At 39.6% G+C, this 20,863-nt stretch overlaps 1 protein-coding gene across 4 annotated transcripts in view; it reads left to right on the forward strand.

Annotated features, from left to right (window-relative positions):
* Nucleotides 1-20,863, forward strand: part of LOC117411099 (disheveled-associated activator of morphogenesis 2-like) — a 129,286-nt gene that overhangs the window by 36,891 nt on the left and 71,532 nt on the right. For all 4 annotated transcript variants that reach the window (XM_034018204.3, XM_034018206.3, XM_034018205.3 and 1 more), the window contains exon 2: nt 17,402-17,604. In XM_034018204.3, coding sequence (XP_033874095.2) covers nt 17,437-17,604 — 168 coding nt within the window. In that variant the 5' untranslated portion in view covers nt 17,402-17,436. The remainder of the gene's footprint in view (nt 1-17,401; nt 17,605-20,863) is intronic.

The following is a 20,863-nucleotide window of genomic DNA, read 5'->3' on the forward strand; positions in this document are numbered from 1 at the left end:
CATTCGGTCATGTGATCGGGGAGTGACTCTGTGAGCGAGGTTGGGAGATTGAAAACATGAGTCTCAAGTGGCAGCTTGTTAAACAGCAGAGGGGCTTTTCAGTGTTATTCAAATACATATTGCCTTCTCGCACGTTAAAGGTTACAATGTGCTTCAGACTTGTAAACCCAAACACTTGTATCCTGTATTAGCTAGTATCATTTTATTTGTCAGCCAAATTTATTTCTATAGTAGTCTCCAGCACTCCGGAAAGTGTTCTCTAAGATGGATTTGACCACCATACACAATATGAATCAATCAATAAATAAATATGTATTACATATGCATCAACATATGAAATGAACAGAATAAGAGAAAAAAAAACAGAGTACAAAATGAGGCAATGATAAATTACTCCAGTTCTGGAAAGATTGAATAACCCAATCAGTGTTCCTGCAATGACAAGTCAGTTTTGAAAAGATTGAATAAATCATTTGAATTTAAGTTTGATGATGATGTTATCAGGTTACAAAACAGTACTGTATCAGTTGTGAACGAATCACTATCGGTGCCAAAAAAGGTGTTCTTTTAAGCGAAGTTCCTGTTCCTGTAGGCAGAGCATTTACAATGGGAAATGTCTGTTTCACCACAAGGTTGTTCTCTTAGCCGAAGTGTTCTCTTAGGAAGTGTTCCTACACGCGGAGACTACTGTATCCCCAATAATTAGTTACCTGCATTTTTATCTTTCTAGAAAATATTAATAAAAGCTCTAATTTTACTTAAGAATGTATGTTACGGATGAAATATATATCTGTCTGCATATGTGTCTGCCTGTCTGTCTGTCTGTCTTTCTACAGCTAGTTCTACTCTTTCTACTCAAAGGAGTTACCATATTAGCCCCTGGTGACCCTTCCAAAAGTTTTCATGTCGAGGGTACTATTGTTTCTCTCTTGAACAATAGCCTTGAACAGTTTCATGACTATCAAGCATTATTATTCCCCCTGCTGGTGATGAAATCCCCTATGAAGGGGATGTAGTGGAGGCGTCGTATGTACGTATGTCACACTTCACATTGCCCATATACCTGGAGAGCCGCTTATTCTGTTGTCATGAAACTTTGTATTAACATTATTTAGCATAAATTATTGGGAATAAATTAAGGTGTCTGTCTATTCGTTAATCTTCCAATCTGCCACACATTTTTAAATCTATTTGGATAATCACTTATCAAATTGTGAATAAACATTTCATTGCTGATTCTTATTCTACACTATTCTGCAATACTGTTGATATATGTCATGTTAGTCACCTTTTTCATCATACCTGTATCTCTAATTTTGAATGTACAGTTGTGGGGGGCAGATGTTAGTGGTGCACTTGTTTAAATGACTGAGAAGATTTGTAAATAGGGCCCATTGTTACTCTTCATTTTAATCGAATCCAGGATTCTCTGCTTACTCCTGTACTGCAGTTGTGCTATCCATTACCTCTTGCAGAAATATCCTTTGGAATCACTAACAGACTCACCAACAAACTCCTTTGGCACTCTTATAGCTCAGGGTGGCCATAGGAATCAGCCCGGGGTGCATTGTGACGTGGTTTCTGGCTGGGGATGGTTGCAGAGACAGTGCCCAGCATTGTGGAGTTGCAGTGAAAGCCGACTCCTGTGGGGGCAGCAGAGTGACCTTTGCCCCATCGTGTCTGTCTGTGTGACAGAGGGGACATTGTATCAGTTTGCAGCCTGCACATCTTTTTTAGTGGCAGTTGCCCAGAGTAGAAAAATCAATTACTAGCACTTAGGAAGAAAAGTAGACTAAGGAAACAGTGTATATCATGTCGTCCTGGTCCCCCTAGTCTATAATATACTTTATCATCCATAACTTGAAGAAACTCAATCAGAATCTGATGGCAAAGCTGTAAGTCAAGTCAATACACATTCATTTCGCCTAGAGCCTTCTTCAGTTAAGAGAAGAAACAGGCACTAGTTGAAACATGCACTAAAGACACTGAAGAAGGCACTATATTGTTTTTTTTTTTGTTTTTTTTTTTAATTTAGTAGTCGCCAATTAGTTTTTTTTGTAGTTTTCTACCCAATTTAATAGTGTCCAATTATATTTTTGTTTTAGCTCAGCTCACCGCTACCACCCCTGCAGTGACTCAGAAGCGGCAAAGACGAGCACACGATGTCCTCCGAAGCATGTGCCGTCAGCCGACCGCTTTTTTTGTTCACACTGCAGATTCACCATGCAGCCACCCAGAGCTACAGTGTCAGAGGACAACGCAGCTCTTGGCAGCTTACAGGCAAGCCCGCCGTTGCCTGGCCATACTACAGGGGTCGCTGGTGCGCGGTGAGCCGAGAACACCCTGACCGACCTAACCCTCCCTCCCCAGGGCAGCGCATGGCCAATTGTGCGCCGCCTCCTGGGAGCTCCCATCCTCAATAGCCTGGACTCGAACCAACGATGTCCAGACTATTGGGCGCATCCTGCACTCTACGCGAGTGCTTTTACTGGATGTGCCACCCGGGAGCCCGAAGGCACTATATTCTAAACATTTGTCTGCTTGCCTTAGTTTCTTTTAGCTTGTAATGCCAATTTAATCTGCTAGCTCCTGACTAGAATTTAAGACAAAGCTTCTCGATTTTCTAACAGGAAGTCTGTTTAATGAGTATTGTGCACAGTGTGCAAGCATTGTTGCAAGGGCTTGGGAGTATTATCCCTACACACTTCAAGAACAGTAAAGATAGTCAGGTTCAGTTTGTAGGCCTATACTGTGACAGACAGACAGATGGATGGAGGAACAGCCGGACACAATCAGTGCATCATGAGGCTCTCCAATTTAATCGTCAATACCAGTTTCGGCAAAGCAGCAAATATAAACACTGCATCAACCACAAGCTGGCTGTCTCATTCAACACAAGCAGAAGGACAGATTAATTCCATTACACAGCATTAATACACACAGTCAGCTTTGAGGCCATGCAAACAAGCAGTCTGAAATAACCTTGATGGACAACCTAATTCATCCGCTGAAGCGCCACATTCCAAATCACGGGAGCCCCTGAGACAGAAGCTAATCCGCTGAAATTAGAACAATTCAATGGAGCTGGCATGGCTTCATGGCAAGTCAAACTTAATTTCGGATTACATTTTCTTTTTTATGTGCTTTTTTTAATTGTTTTAAAGCTGCAGATGCAGAACATATATATATGTATTTTAAAATGAAGTGCAGTTAAGTGTAATTGCTGATAATGCCCCCTTTATAAAACATGCTTTTAGCAAAAGTGGTCACTGTGAGGCTACCCTAGTCCTGCTCAGACGTCTAGTTGGATAGGTAAGTAGGATTCCCTCCTCCCTTCTCTCTGCTTAGCAGTTAATCATTTCTGTACACGTTTTTTTGGTATATTTTTATGTCTTAAGTAGAAGGCAGCAAGTGTCCAACATGGCAAAATATAAAAAAGGAAATCCTATGTCCAGTGGTTCACAAACTGGGGTTTTCTTTTGAAGTGACTTCATTGCTTTCTGCCATCACCACTGATTTACAAAAATGTATAATAATACATTTACATCAAAATGTATCTCATAACCAAACTGCAGCCCAAATTGATGTTGTTTCATACTGAAATGCATAGTAAACACTGTCAATGTTACCCTCTATACCAGTCTTTACATCATCGGTGGCTATAGATCTGGAACACCTGTTAATCTTGACTAATTAAGCCAATAATTGGTTCAATTAAGTAACTGAGAGATTGGTTGAAATAAAACCAGCAGCCACAGTAGCTCTCCAGGACAAGGGTTGGAGACCCCTGCTCTATACAGTAAAGCAAAAACACAGTAAGTATAGAAAGAGTGCCTGCCTTAGCCTGCTGGTATGTCTGGAATCAGCAGTTAATTAGATTGTTTTCACAATTGTAGTTGACTATTTGCTACAATCAGTAGTGATTACACACTGTGTACTGCTACACTGTGCAAATTAAGGCCATTTCCCATACTGCACTAGATTCGACTACACTGGCAAGGAGGAGGGGGACTGCATCTTGAAACACTTGGTTATCGATGGCATGCTAACAGTTTTTTCAATTCTGCACCATGTACCAGCACACAGGCTCATTAAAGCTCCCAAGCCTGTAAAGAAGGCTTTGTGTTTGAGCAAGTGTGCCTCATCAGTTAAGCAAACAAAGACAGAGATAACAGCTTGAGAGTGGATGGCTTGGAGCGTGGCAGACACCTCGCCAGCGGGTCTGCTTCAAATGGCAAGCGGAGGCTAGAGTCAGTACCGCAACCTTCATACCAATTATTTTTATATGAAGCATTACGTGGAAAACCAAGTCAAAGTGCTTAAACATGCAATTAGGATTCAAAACTGTAACAGTGAAGAAAAAATCAAAGAGTTTGCCAATGGCTGATTTATAACAAGGTCTTGCATAGTGTTTAACGGCAATATCTTTCAACAAGTATTTTTTAATGTAATATGGAATTTAATGACGTATTGATGAATACTTTTATGGGCAGCAGTTTGTATGAATGTGGGTTGGAAAAGGCTTTTCAAATGAGAATGTAGGATGTGATTATCACTCAATGTGAAGTACTATTCGTTTCAATCTTTAAATGAAATATATATATATATATATATATATATATATATATATATATATATATATATATATATATATATATATATATATTGTTTTTGCTTCAACCCTTCATTTAAATGTTGTTTAGTTTACTGCAGCTGGTGACAAGTTTAGAAAACAGTGAGAATGTGGCCTCCTTAACAGACAAGCGCTCATTAGCACTGTATGCATTCCTGTTCACCGTGACTACTAGAAGTCATTGCAATCAGCCATTTAATCTTCAAAGGCTGGCCTGAGGACATTTTAAAGAACATCACGCTCAATCCAAATCATCAATTGAACCTCAAAAAACAAGATGGAAACAGTGGCAATAAAAAATAATTAAAAAAACAAACAGAAACAAGATATCAAATCATTGTAGATAATCCCAAGTAAAAACTTATAAATTCAGTATACTAGATGTGTTGCCTGTTTCTGAGGATCAGGAATTAAAGACAACAGGAGATCTCCAATCAAGACAGGATTCCAAAACTTTGAAACTGAGAAGCGAGACCCCTGTCTCCAGCTTTACAAGCACTGCTCTCTGCAATCTGGGAGCTTACCTAGCATGTGTTGAGGGCCAGGGCAGGCCTGGTTTGAAGCCAATGACCTTGGCTTCTCTCAGGGGGATTCTGGTATTCTGCTCTCTGATGCTGTGTGTGTGTGTTTCTTTAAGAGATGTCAGCCAAGTCTTTCATCTCTGCCTGTTAGCCAGGTCTCTGCATTCCCTGGCCTGGTCCAGGCAAGTTCACAGGACAGTCTCTTGTACAGAGGCTGGATCCTCTGCTCATTCTCACACTTGCTGCCTCCTATAGGTAGCCTAGCCCAGTGTTGTGAGATGCCCAGTGGGTGTGTACAGCTTAACACAAATATACAAGACCCATTTTAAAGTGCTATGCATTTGAACAGAAAAATGAACACACATAATTAGATATTAGGTAAGATGTGAAATATTTGGAAAATAAAAGATAGAGTGTTTCAGTTTGTACCTTCTTCAGTGTAAAAAATAAGAAAGAAAGAAAGAAAGAGATCACTTCCATGCTCTATGGCATCCCCAGCCCTTTCCTGTCGGTGTGGCCTGATCTGGGAATGTTCTGAGTGGGTACTGACAGAGGGGACAGTAGGAAATCGAGGCCACTTCCTCTCCTGCCGCTCCCTCTCCCTCTCTGTCTCTCTCTCACATACAAACACACACACACAGTGCTGAATTCTCACAAGGCTAATGGGAGGGGGCGGGGGAAGGCAGCGAGTCAGCAAATCAAGCTGAAAGTACTGGAGCTGTACTGGAAGGAAGTGGCAAACCCAAGAATTGAGTATGATATAAGCATTAAAGTACTTTGGTTTCTCCGCTCCACTTTCGGTCCCTCGCACTATTTGGATTAGGTGCCTGAGCTGAGTCGGGGGACTTGCACTCTAATGAGTGAGTAGTACTGGACATATATTGATCCCCTCTCTTTTTTCCTATGGTACAGGGAGTTATGTGCTTGACCCCAAAGGGTGAAGTGTTGTAGGAACAGAAACGCAACATTTACGAGAAGCAATCAGTCTTTAGCATGCTGCTCCAGTTTGGACTAGTAACATTTTTATTTTTTAATTAGCTGAATTGGACATAATAAAGAAAATGGTAAGAGAGTGCAGATATTGTTCTGAAAGAAAAATACAATAGTATTGCAATAAAAAAGGATGGCACTATTCGTGTACTGTGTCTTTAGAAGCAGGGGAACACAAGAATACAGTATTCACTAGGACTGTACTAGGGCTCGAAATTAACAGTGGCCATGTGGCAATTGCTGTGGGTGCCCTTCTCAATTGCTGCAACGCCCCTCAAAATGTATGTCTGTTCATGGCCATTATGACTGCAGTGCCCTTTCAGCTACAGCAACTAGAGATTCCTGCATTAGGAAGTGTTTGGATCCAAACAATAACTGATTATGTGATTATGCGTGTCGCATCAGCGCAGGGAGTTATGTCCTTGCAGGCTCGAATGTAGGCTGCTGGTTGACAAAATAAAAATAAAGTTATTCTTAAGTCAACTGTGTTGTTTCTTTCTGTGACCAATAATTTGCTTTATGAATCCTAAGAAAAATTACACAACATGGCCTTGACTTAGGTTTAGTGGCCTTGCTGCCCTCTACAAATTTATTGAATCTATGACCATTTTGGCATTGCCCTTTTTGTTTCCAATTTAGAGCCCTGCTGTACTATATTATGTTGTCGTCTTGGGCAGGGCAATGCAGATTAGTATTTCAAACTCGAGAGTTGGAACTGGAGGGCATGAATTAAAGATCAGGCAATCTCAAAAAGATTTGAGAAGGAAGAACTTTCTTGCTCACTCAGGGAATAATACATGTGGGGAATAGATAAATACTAAATGGATCAATGCTGTTCTAGAAAGGTAAAGTGAGTGTGTAAAAGCAGTCCAGTACACAGTAAACTTACCACAGGAGTTGAAATACAAGTGTGAGATCCATTTAACTCATTTAGCAGCATTAAATGGAGAGACATTGATTCAAAAATCAGAATTCTCTCTTTTGGTAGAATACCATTTTGTTGTGAGCACTTTTGAGTGTTTGGTTGATCACAGATTATATTTTAGTTTATATACAATGTTTATTTTCAAGCAGAGGAATAACAGCAATGCAGTAGCTGAAGATCTAGATGTTTGGGAGTTTTGGGGAGGAACAAAACATACCTATTTGGGTTGAGGGGTGAGTTTACCCTGAAGCCACCTGCTATGTACCTAAAAGAACTGTGTTTTTATTTTGAGGCTGACGCCTTAAGGATTACTGTGGCGTCATTGGACCCAACAACACCCCTCTATCTCCTGTATGACGCTACCATTAAATGCAGTGGGTCTAAATTGCTTCTATTAATCCAACTAGGGTAGTTTATTACCACTTTAACACTACTTCTAGATGATAACAATACAACATAGCAATGAACTCAACATTAGAGCAGGCTTATGATAATTATGATGCCAGTATTACCACAAAGATTACATTTTAATCACAGCACCAGTATCCTTTTATAAAATACCCCCCCAAAAAAAATAGAAAAAATTCTTGGAAAAGCAGCTTAATCAGCAGCTTAATCGCTGCTGCTGAGGCAGAAAGCCTAGTTTCAATGTAGGAATTTTTGAACATAGAAGAATAACATATTAATAGACTTGTTGATTTCTTCCTGTGTAACCTTATTGCTTTTTAATAAGCAATATGCAAACCATCCAAAGGTTATCAAGTTTAATCACTGTTACAATTTAAGTTTTGCAGGAAACATAATGTTCCCTGGTACATGCCATATCGTGTCACTGACTGATGAAAATAATTCCCCAGTATAATAACTGAGAGTTGTTTTTTTTTTCATGAGGAAAACTATTAGACCATTTCCAGGCTTGATCACCAGTGCTAGAATCACCGTAACACATTTATAATTTTGAGGTTGAGCAAAACAGTTGAAACACCTGCCATAACACTGTTAATAGTGTATATGGCCACCACTGACAACCAGGGTGGTTCTAATTTAACATGACTGGACTTGAGGTATACTTGAAAAATCCCCAATGATTCCATCAGGAACGTGGGGACTGGAAAGCTGCAATGAAACATGAAGCTGAATTGCCCATAGCTTCATTACTTTTGAGAATGTTTCTCATGAAACATTGCTAGTTTGTGCAGTCGTGGATGTCAAGCACCTACCTATCAGTTTCATTTGTTCTATATTTTATACACTAGTCAGGTTCGAGTGTGTAAAGAAAATAGTTCCCAGTAAAGCTAAGTACAGTACCAATACTTATCTTACTTAAGAGCAGTACTTTCTGTTCTGTGTCTTTATTTGACACACCTCCTAATAACGTGGGATTTTTTGTATATTTTTGGTGTAGTAGCAAGCAGCACATGCTTCTGTGTTGTGCATGTTTTGCAATTTATATAAAGGGATACCAGTCACATACTTTTATTTACTTTCTTCAGTCCATTGCAGTTTATTCTTGATGTTAGCCTTAATAAAGGAAGACCTTTGTTTTTACATTCTGGCCTGATTATTTTGAACTTGGAGAATCACCTTTAATGAAGTGGGCAGCTTTCTACCCTTCACACACTATACTGTACATACTGTATACATGCACGCAAGTTTGTATTATCCAGATCTTCAAATCAAGATAAATTTCATTAAGATAACCATTTTAGTAGTATCACTAAGCAACACAATACAGCATCATCTGATCAGTTTACTAGTCAAAAGAAAACACTTACTGTACACACATTGACAGAAAGATATATATTTTAGATATTTTTGCTATAACCAGTATGAAAGATGCACAGGTGTGCAGACGCCTTGTTTTTCACCTTTTATAAAAATATTTTTCCATAGCACACAGTGCCACCTAGTGGTTTCTCATCAAATTATTGATTTGTGCTACCAGTAAAATGCTGTGTAATAACACATTTCCACACAGTACCACACAAAGTGAGTAACAGTCTATACATCACACAAGTGAATGCCAGGCAGCAGGTCAGCAATATTCATCAATCTTCACACAGTGGCCTCTATCAGCACTATAACACAGAGCAAGCCTGCTGGAGTTCAGAAGAAATGTGGGACTTTTGAAGCACGTTTAATGTTAGAAAGATGAATGGGTGCTGTCAGAGGGCACAGGGTTGAGTGCTGTTTGATTGTTAAAGCCTGTTGCCCACATTAGAAATTTCTTCTTCCATTTACCCGCAGACCTCCATTTTTCTCAATAAAGAGCGCAATTGGATTTCATAGGTCTGGATGTCCTGCTCATTCATGGTACTGACCCTAGTTTTTCACACTTACATTTTTACATGTAGTATCACATTGGGGGGTATGTGAATATGTCTGTATGTATCGAGATAACTGATTGTGAATAAAGTCAGTTTGAAAATTCTTTTGCTTTCTTAGTTATTGGAGATATCAGAATCTTCGACTACATGGACGGAGGCGTCTGTCTGTCTGTCTGCCAAACATTTTACATGTGCAAACCGTGGATGTTGGTCATGATCATCTACTTTTTCATGTTACTGAAAGTTCCAGTTCAGACCGCTTAAGGGGGAACTCAGACTACACAAGTGAAAATGCAAACCGGACCAGGTCCAGAACAAGTGGTCTACTCCAAATGGAAATTAAACCTAAGTCAGGACACAGGCCAGAGCCTCGTGTGTGAGGAGGTTGCTTGATTCGAGGTCAAGGCAACGGGTCCAGAACAGCAACAGTGCACCCCACACCCTCCTCCTGCTGGATTCATTAGCTGTGTTAGTAATAGGAGATATTTATAAACCGTGTGTCTTGCTTGTTGAATACCAAAGAGAGCCTGCATGCTGGAGCAGGATGAGGGATTCAAGTAAGTTGGGCAGCACCGGCACCCTGGCATCAAGCTGGGGTGTTGGTATCACTGCAGGTAAAACTGAAGTAGACGTGTTTTGAAGGCGTTAGCTGAAAAGTTTTATCTCATTATTTCTGACTGAGTGAAAGGAGTGAACTCTAAACTAAGTAGCGAAGCACCGTCACACATTATGCTGGTGTGCAGATGGAGAAGGTGGAGTACGCCCTGTTTCAGATTCTTGTAAAGCATGGCTTTAAGGAGGTGTTTATATGTTTATCCATCTCTGCCGCTTTATCAACAGCTTATATCTCATAACCGTTTGAGGAATACACTTCATATGGGAGTTTGTTTAGTAAAACCCATTTCCTGGTTTGTTGTGTTTGAGAGAATGCGGAGCTGCATTCACACTGTTTAAGTGAAGAGAGTGGCATCATGGCCTATGTGTTGTGAAGCTGTGACTGATGTGTACTAGCGTCAGAGGAGGCAGTGTGAAGTGAGAGGGACTGGAGGGGAGAGAAACAATGAGATAAGGAGCTGTCACAGTGTCATTTTCAGTATTATGATTTAATGTACTGTACCAGAACTGCAAGTATGTTTTTACTTCCATCTTGGTTGAATCCATCTCTCTGTTTATGTGTTTTTTTAAGGTTTTGAATTTGTTAATGTTTTTAGTAGTTTTCTCCATTCAATGTGTTATGAAATGATAAACAAACAACTTGAGCAAACATCGAATTATATTTTCAGTTGTCTCTAAGGGTCTTGGTCCTGTCTAAGAAATATATTTGAAAGACTGGAATCACAGTAGTGCAGATAAACCTACATAGATTTACTGCAGCCTAAAAAATGCATGAGGGGAGAAAGAAAGAAAGAAATATTTGAGAGTGGGGATAGGGGAGGGAGAGTGAGAGGGAGAAGGAAGTGTTTTAGGGAGGGATGTTCTGGAAGCTTAGGAATCTGCTGTGTCTCTCCGGATGATGAGTATCTCTCTCCTGCTCATGGGCTCGCGGTTTCCAGAGAGGCGCTGTGCTGTCTGGCCAAAATAGCACTGCGAGAGCTGAGAGATGAGCTGATAATCAGCCACGCTGCTCGCACTCTGAACCACTCAGGCAGATGCACAATCTAGCCGTGGTGATGTGTTGAGCACCCCGAGTAAGCCCCTCTTCGGTTATTGGCTGTCTTGCTGTTGACATTACCTGAGTGGTAACAGGTACACAGGTACTTTAGTGCTGCAGAGACACTGGAGCACATATTTAGAGGGCAATCCTTTTGACTTGTTCGTATTGAAATTATATATATATATATATATATGTATGTATTTTCTATTATTTTATTTTTTTCAACTAGTTTGCAGCAGTGGATTGCCAGCAAAACAAAAGTAAACTTGATCCGAAGTGGCAGTACACTAGATGGTGCTGACTCTTGCTTCTATATAGACACTAGACACTGATTTAGCCTGTTACATTCTGTATATCTGTGATAGGCATCTAAAACTGAAGAGCAGGCCCTCAGGTGAAGCACCTTTACACACACACTTATTAAAAAAAAAAAAAAAACCCAAAAAACAGTATTTGTATAATTTCAAAAATAATGATCAGAATGATTGCAAATATCATAAAATGCAAGGGGCAGTGGAAAAAAATAAAAATTAACTTAATTTACTTAAGTGCTTCTGCTTTTGAATCTCTGGCCCCGCACCCTGCCATGATCCATGTGCTCTCAGACGCTCTTCCACTGAGGTGGAACTTCTAGGACGCAAGACTCCAGTGGTTATGTACCAGAAGTGGAAAGCGAAAGCAGGTGCAAGATGTAATGATGCAATGCAAGACTGAGAATACATGCAGTGCTGTGGTGCAGAAGCACCCAAATGTAAAAATGGGGTTAGCTTTTTAGTGTCTGTCTAAAAAACATTTGGTGGGGACTGCTCTATCTGACTCAACATTGTTGATATACAGATAGAAGGCTATAGGAAGCACATTTACAAACAAAAGAAGGCCATTTGGTCTCGTCTGGTAATCCAAACCGAAGACTAGTTATTATAGCTGTTGTGGTTACTGTATTGCGGCTGACTCACCAAACACTTCTCAAAGTTTTTTTTTACTTTATTTGCTAAACTGAATTTAAATAGGTAGAATGAACATATAGAACACAGAGGAAGCAGCCTTTACTCTACATGTTTTGAAAGACATCATTCAGAGGGCATTTACTGGAAGGGAGATTTTCTTTCATTAAGCAGAAAAAGGTACATTTAAAAATATATATATATATATTCATATGTTTTCCAGTGGATTGATTTGGAACAGAGATTAAACATAGTTTGAAGGATAATACCCAAGGTCCTTTACTGGAGATTAGAGGTCCCATATTGACCTTTCAGGTTAAAGGAAATATCAGCTCCATTTTCATGTAGCTGATTGATCTCAAAATCTAAAAATGTCAGGTCTTAAAGGTCTTATGTCTACTCATTCTAGGGTTTTACCAGATATAATGTAGTACGATTTCTAAACCTGATGGATTTTTTTTTTAAATGACTAAAATAAAGCCTCATTTAAAATAAAATTTAAAAAAACTCACCACATTCAACCCATAATTCAAGTAACACCACTGAAAGTGCCTGGATAAAAAATACAGCTAAATAGAAAGTTGAAGTACAGTATTAACCTATTTCCAGTAGTACATTATACACTAAAACAGACATTTACAAGTGTAAGCAGTGATTCACTCTCCGCATGTTGCTGATGCTGACACACTATCTATAAGATAGCATTTTAACTGCCGTCACCAGCGCAAGCTGACAATAAGTCTTGTACTTTAAAATATATCAATGCAAATAACATTACCAACAGTTAAATTTGCAGACAAATGTTGTTACATTAACGTGCATTATATACATTTGACTTATTTGTTAATGTGCTTTTATAAAGTAGTGCTCTAGATTCTACTCAGCACAGTGGCATGGCTCTGAAATCTCTTACTGCAAATCACTGGCTTCCCAGATATCGATTTAGAATATTTAATAGCAGAAAGCCATACAAAAATATGATCCTTTGTTATGGGCTATGTTACTACCTCTTTCTTTCTTGCCTAGTATACTAAACGCAGTATTTGTATTGCCCAGTACTAAAACACCAATGAAACTTGCATTATAAATAGCTTGACTGAATATTCCATTGACACTAGCATTCGTTTAATTAGCTCCATTTCTACAACACTCAAGGTTGTTTCTGTCAGTCGGAGCACAGATACTGTAGCCCTTCAGTTATTTCACAGAAACATCACAAATTCAACCCAAGCCATGAAAAATATAGCCCTGCATGTAGTTACAGTGTGCAGTTATACAACTTACATCACAATTGAATTAGATACAGTGTATGCGCCATGATTCAGTTCAAATACAGAACATCTCTGTTTCGTTCCATAGCCACTGCACTGCTTCCTTCAATCTGAGATTCCAGCATCTTTCCTTTGTAAAATCGCACAGATAAAACTGTAAAGTATTACATCCAAAGTGTTGCATGTATGAAATAATTTAGCAGGAAACCATAGAAAGTATTACTTTTGGCTGGTGCAAACCCTAATGCAACTGTTGCTAATGCGCATATAAATATTCCCTTGATAACCAGACCCTTGATTATTCCGTAGGTATTCCATCAGAAATGTCAGGGTAGTTTCTCATTACAAATAGTTGAAAATATATATTTTATATATATCATCTTCAATATTGACCAATAACTGTAGGATTTAAAGTTACTTTCTTGGTTTTAAAAAGTGACACTAATAATCTGTGCATCATGTTATTAAGGTAGCTGGAAAGCCAGTCTTCTATCAGGCTGCTCCTCTTCTGTGGCACACTCTGATGTGTAATATGAAAAAAATGATGGCCATAAAGAAGGATTGACTGTTCATGGGATGAGGGGATTCGTATGTTTACAGCCATTTTGTTGGAGTTCTACATCGGTTAATAGAGGGTACCTTGTATTCCAAAATGAATCTTACAGCTACTTAGGATACCCTATATCAATTTAAGAATAAAAATGTTCAGCATTAATGTTCACGCTATCCCATTATGATCATTATACACATATCACATGCATCTTGACATCCTGGTCTGCATATTGTCATGGTATTGTGACTTTAGTGTATCAGAAGACCGTCCAGCTTCCCCTATCCCCAAAGCACTAGCTCTCAGACATACTGTACAATACAGTGGAGGCTCCTTAGAGGAGACAGCGGAGGCAGTGCCTCCTCAAAACTTCAAAGTAAAAAAATAAAAATAATCAATATAGTTGTGTAGCATTGTAATATAACAATGTTCAATAAAACAAAAATATTGTCTAAAATGCAAGAACATTTTTTAACCAAAACCCTAGATTCAACATTCTTATATTATCAGCAGTTCTGGCTCCTCCGAGGAGACAAGTCTCCATTATAAACTTCTATATGCTATTAATCACAGTATTAGCAGTAGCAGATCATGTGATCGCAGCACAGGTTTTAATTGGAGGGGTCCAGAGAGATTTTTTCATCAAAGGAGACAAGCCTCTGTTACAAACACCTATCTGCTATAACCACACACAATACAGTACTAGCAATGGCAGATGACATAGTCTGACCCCTGGTTTTAATTGGAGGAGCAACTCAAACCCTCCCACCCCCCTGCTGAAGCACTGCTTTACTGATACGCTGGAATCATAACAATAAGAAAATAAAAACAACCTCAGGGATGATAGACAACAAATATCACTGCTTGATAGCATGCAGAATCCCTTGAACTATTTAGACCCATTAAACCAAAGTTAATCGAAGCCAGCATTGTTGATGTGCGTGGATGACAGGAGTTGTAGTTTTCCTCTGCATTTCTGCGGATTAAAAACACCTTAAACTACTATTCCCAGAAGACACTGCACACCCGTATGCCCAATGCATTGTGACACCGGTAGCATCTGTTGGTGTTTGTTGGAAATCGTATTTATATAAATTTAGACCTTCTCCAGCGGTATTTGTTTATTTTCCCCAGCGCAGGCAAAACTCTTTGCCTGTATGGTATATAATTATTTTGTTGGTCCTTTATTAAAGTTTAGCAAATTAAGTCGATAGGATGCGTTTGATTTTTTTGTCTGCATTTTCTTAACAACTTTGTTTAGAAAATATTGTATGCAAAGTATGTTAGTGATGTGGTCTTGACATCTAAATGCTTTATATTTATGTTGTATACAGTGCATTTTTAAACATGCGCTGCAGTGTGTATATTATAAGTATATTATAATAAACTATGATGGGCTATTGTTTTCTTTTCTCTGTTGGCTAGTGGAGAAAATGCGTTTAACAACCGAATTAAGATAAAACCTGTTTAGGCTGCACTTGTAGATCTCTTGTACCCCTATGCACTGGACTTACCTGACCTAAGCACCACGTTACTGGATTCTCAGCTGATGCACTATCCTTGCACTATTGCACTACTAATATGTAATTGTAGTGTTGTAATCCTAACTTGTTGCATCCTAGTTCATATTGTATTTAGTAGTATTATTTGCACTTACTGTAAACTATACTGTATTTAAATATTAGTCTTGCCCTGTAACACCTGTAAGTCACCTTGGATAAAGGTTTCTGCCAAATAATAATAATAATAATAATAATAATAATAATAATAATAATAATAATAATAATACAACTGTTGTCAGTCAGAATACAATAATAAGATTATACTGCTTGCTGGGGGTTTAAGGGGACCCCAAGCTCTCTGCCTTTTTTCTGCCTCCTCATTTTTTTTGGCCACCAGCCACTACTGGTACAGTAATTAGCTCATCTTTTGGCGTACGTTTGAGATAGCCTGGCTCTCCTGTTTTGTCACGCTGTCGATTAGTATGAGGCTGAGGTATGCGTTATCTTGTTCAGGAATGCTCTGTTTAAAGCCAGGGATGCCGAGTGTACTTGGAGAGGGCCAGGCATGACACACAGTGCGAATCCAAACTGAGATCCCAGTCACCTCAGCACCCAGGCTGGCTGCTCTTTATATCCTTCATTGTTAGGGGGCGGTCGTGTGACTGTCAGTGTTTATAAAACATTATTATTGTATCAGACGGACAAATAAGAAAACTGCATATACCCACATTTAAGCTAATTTGTCTCTTTATACAATTATAGTATATTATGCAATGTCTGGGTGAATCCTGATTTTGTCCAACACTAGCATAACACAATTGTTTTGCTGTAGATCTTTTGAGTTTTTAGTTGCCTTTTTTTATTTTCAGGCCACAACACAATAAGTTAACTTTCTATTTTACAGATACTAGGATCCTACCTGCTTGTGTGGTGCACATAAATAATTATGTAGGTCCGGGTAGTGACCACATGTGACACAGGAAGTGGACGGAAAGAGGCAATAAAGTACTTTTATACTCGTCAAATATAGTAATTGTGGGAGGGAAAATGGGCTTTACTTTAGAAATTATGGTCTGGAAAACAAAAAAAAAAAACATTAAAGGACTTGTAAACGTTATATACTGGTATCAATTTGAACCCACAAACTCCCGAGCTGAAAGGCATGATGGTAGTGAAATTACTGCTGCACTACTAAACAAGGTATAAGCTTGTAGCAATCTTAATTACCAGAACAATACTGTACTATGAAGTGTTGTTTTCAGAATGTATTCAGGAAGAGATCATACTAAGTTCCCAGCTTTTAAATATTTATTTGAAACGTATACAGTGTCAAATATACTTGCTGGCCATATGGGCGTATTCTGGTGCTTTGTCTATGAAACAAGAGCACTTTGTGGGTTATACTTTGCAACAAGGCACAGTAGGATGTGTTGGTTCCTGGTGGGGTCAGGTTCTGTTTCATCTGTGACCCGCCTTCTTCTATTGTTTACCCAACAGCCGCTGTGCCTGAGGGCTGTCTGACACAAACAGTGAAGGAAGCAGAACTGTGCCTTGTTTCCTGCTTGCTTGCTTGCAGTACCAGGCGCTGAGCTGTGTTCAGTAGACACTTCTTTGTGCTGCTGGTGCTGCTGATGCCCTCTGTTTGTCCAGAGAGGAGCTGTGGTGTGTGGGACAGCACTGCAGTGCCGAGCATCTTTAATCGTACCACTCCACTGTTCATTATTCCAGTTCACCTGGGTGTTTCTTCTGGGCTATAGAGATAATAAAAATGTAGATTATTGTTAGCCATTTATTAGTCTGCAAATTTGTATTTCTATATATAAACATTTTTATTTCTAAAATCAAGGAAATATCCATACTTGTGTTTAAAATCCATACGCTGTCTCTCTCACTCTTCAAAAGGAAGCTACATAGGTCCAGGGCCACTGTGAATTGCTTCCCCACTGCTGCACTAACCTGTGCTGCTTGGTTCCAAACGTGTTCCTTTATTGTGCAAATCGATAGCTTTAATACCAGGCTCTAGTGTAAGTGTTTGATTGCGGTGGTTTTGCACAGTGGCTGATGCCTTTGTTTTGTTCCTCCAGATCATGCCCTCTAGATAACAGGCACGGCAGTGAGGATGCCCTCCCGAAAGCGGACGCGCCCCACTCTGGGGTTCCTGTGCTGCTTCGGCAGCAGTGAGCACCCCGAGATCAACCTGAAGGACACGGTGCCCCTGCAGTTCCTGGAGTTCAGCGTGCCCATGCCACCCGCCGAGGAGCTGCATGCCCGCTTCTCAGAACTCGTGGTGAGTGTGCCAAGTCAAGGCCAGCCTCGCTCTGCCTGCAGCCCGCAGCCTGCAGCTCGCAGCCCTCAGCAGAGTCTGTGCCACCTTGAAAGGGGTTCCAGCTAGAGGTGTACAGATACTCAGAGTAATTCCCTTGAACATGTTTTAAGTTGTTAGGTATTAATTAAAATGGAATAAAACCAAGCTAATTACATGGTAAATATAATCTGATGTGATCAAACTAGCTAAAACCAATTACTGTTCTTATCTTTCTTTTATCTGTTTGATAAAAAATAATTTGGATTTCATTTCCTGATTTTCATCAATGCGTCAATCTTCCAATGCGTGCAACATCTCTGCAGTGAAACGTAGAATTGCAACCCCAGGCAAGATTAAACCTCTGATTAAACTCAACAAACAAATACATCTCCAAGTACTATACAACACAGGGTAGATCATTCAGGCAGGGTGTTTAAGTTCATTACCATTAATTAATACTCAGTTGTATAGTTGACTGCAAGTGAGGAACAGGCAGCTTTTCTCGCTGTGCATTTTAATACATTTTAATGGTTATTTGGGTTTCATTTAATACCTGCTGACAAACCCCTCGTTCCATTTATACAGTTGGGTTTTTACTGGAGCAATCTAGGTAAAGTACCTTGCTCACGGGTACAACAGCAGTGTCCCCCACTGGGGATTGAACCCACAACCCTCCGGTCAAGAGTCCAGAGCCCTAACCACTACTCCACACTGCTGCCCCTATTTTTGTTATATTGACATGGACACCAAAAGGCATAGTGCCCTCATACACTTGTAGGTGAAATAGGGAAAAACAAACCTGTTCCCTTTCAGCAAACATTATTGTCTGGTTTAACAAACATTAATTAGCACTAATGATGGACTACCTTACCATGTACACATCAGATAGTCCAAGATCAGTGCTAATCAGGGTCTGTGAAATCAGCTCAGTGTGTGGTGCACAAATCCGACAGCAACCCATTCCAGCACTTGAGCAATTACTGCAAAGTAATAATTAAAATAAAGTGCTAGTCAATTCCAAGCGTGGGGTGTTTTTAATGGAAACAGATTGCATCAAAATGCCCCACATGTGGTACCACTTTGCAGAATCACGGCAGCTGCATGGTTGAAAAAACTAAATGACTGGAAATGTATTTATGGTAAATATCTAGGTTTAACTGGAGGCCGACAAAAAATATCAAAACTAGCAACCAACTTTAAAGAGCTGAAACATGGAAACAATAAAGTTTTAGAGGAGAGATGTCCTTCGTCGATCATGATGCTGTCAGATCGCAGAACCTAGCTAAGCAGGGAAGAACCCGGCCGGTAGCAGGATTGGATACCTCAAAGGAGAAAAATAAAATAATACAATCATAGAAACGCTCTTCTTTCAAGGTGTTTTTTGAGAAATGTGTTGAAATGTCATGTAGTCCATAGGCACAGCTAGGCAGTCCTCTGCTGACTATCACATTGCCACATTGTGCACTAGCTCGCTCTCCTTCTTTTTCTCCAACTTTTACACTCACTCCCTTTCTCTCTGTAAAATTAAAAAATGATCTTTTGTATAAATATTAATTTTGTTCTTGGCGGACTTTGGTATGTTTTTTTTATTTATTAAAACCAATATAAAGTTACCTTATATACACTGTCTCTACCGTGCCAATTTCTATCAGACCTTACAGGATTCCCACCAGACCAAGCCAAACCTGCTGAGCTTCCCTGAGATCTGTGTGACGGGGTTCCGGTTTAAAGTAGATCTGCAATTAGAAAATCCAAATCAAGTGTTTAGCTCCCTGAAATTAACTTTGGCAGTTTTTAACCTTACACTGACACTCCCCTGGGTTTGTTGTTGAATCAATGCCCAATTGAATCTAGAATTGCTATGCCTCATTCCGAATGAATGTGTCAACACATCTCGACACCACTATAAGAGGTGTCGAATGGGCCAAATTTGTAGACTGGACTTTCCTCGTCGCACAAACCAGCCCCGCCCCTCTTCTCCAGCCACTGGCAGCCGCTCTAGTACAACAGCCCAATCTGAGCAGAGCAGTGATGATTGCTACAGCTTCCTGTAGGACCACCAAGGCCCTCATGTGACATCCTGTCATTCCTGTAAGTGTTGCTGTGTCCTTCCTGGGCAAGGACAGGGGTGGACTTCCAGAAGAAGCAGCCAGGGGTCTTTGTGACTCACAAACGATCCACACACTCAGATGTTCTCTCTCTCTCTCTCTCTCTCTCTCTCTCTCTCTCTCTCTCTCTCTCTCTCTCTCTCTCTCTCTCTCTCTCTCTCTCTCTCTCTCTCCTCTCCACACTCAAGCGTTATCCTACATTATGTTAGCCCCTCTCATTATTAACTGTAAGAAAATGAATCAAGTAGACCAACCGTCCGGCTAATTCTGTTAAGTTTTTAAGTAATTAAGTTTTTCCTTATCCCCTTTCATCATGATTGAGTTGCAATAACAGCACAAATTGTTAAACATACCACTGAATATTATATTTCAGAAAACATGTTTTGCTGTGTTTTTATCATGTGATTGCTCTTGGACTCTCTGGTTTTTAAACATTTATTTCGTAGCTTAAATGCATTTTTCTTTTGCTCAATTGAGAATTATTAGATCTTATCTCGCCTCAATCATAAGTAGGAATGTTTTTCAGATTGAAGCCAACTTGAACTCACTAGCTGTAGTGGTGCTTAAACCCTGGATGCCACCAATGGACATCACTGAAAAACTTCATCCAATCAATCCTGTTTGGGGAAAAAAGCATAATGTAGAAATAAGGGATGTGAAACATTTGAGTGATAACAGCATTGCTGTGGCATGTTACAAAGTAATAATGGAACTCTTGAATCATTATTTGAATGAGGGAGTTCCATTGGTACTGAGGAACATAACTTGTTTGATTTCCTGAGGTCTCTGTCCAGATGCTATTGTACTCCACTGAAAGAATTAATTTTTTGAGAGCAGGGCTCGAGCATCCCTGTAAAGCGTTACATAAGTAATCATTTAGAACAGGTGTCGTTATTAGTTTCACCTTTTCTGTTATTGAGATATAACAGAACGGCTAGCCCCCATATAAAAGAGCAGTGTCCAGTTGTTTTATAATTATGTGATCATGCACGGGACAATTTCCACTGTGCACTTTGACTTCTGGTGCCTATGGTTCAGTAGGGAATCTTCAGCTTATTATTATGAGTAAAACTTACAAGAAACATGAAACCAATGATGGTTTTACCACCAACATTATAAGAGTTGTATTCTTA

Source organism: Acipenser ruthenus, chromosome 6 (genome assembly GCF_902713425.1).
Source record: "Acipenser ruthenus chromosome 6, fAciRut3.2 maternal haplotype, whole genome shotgun sequence".
Classification (NCBI taxonomy): Eukaryota; Metazoa; Chordata; class Actinopteri; order Acipenseriformes; family Acipenseridae; genus Acipenser; species Acipenser ruthenus.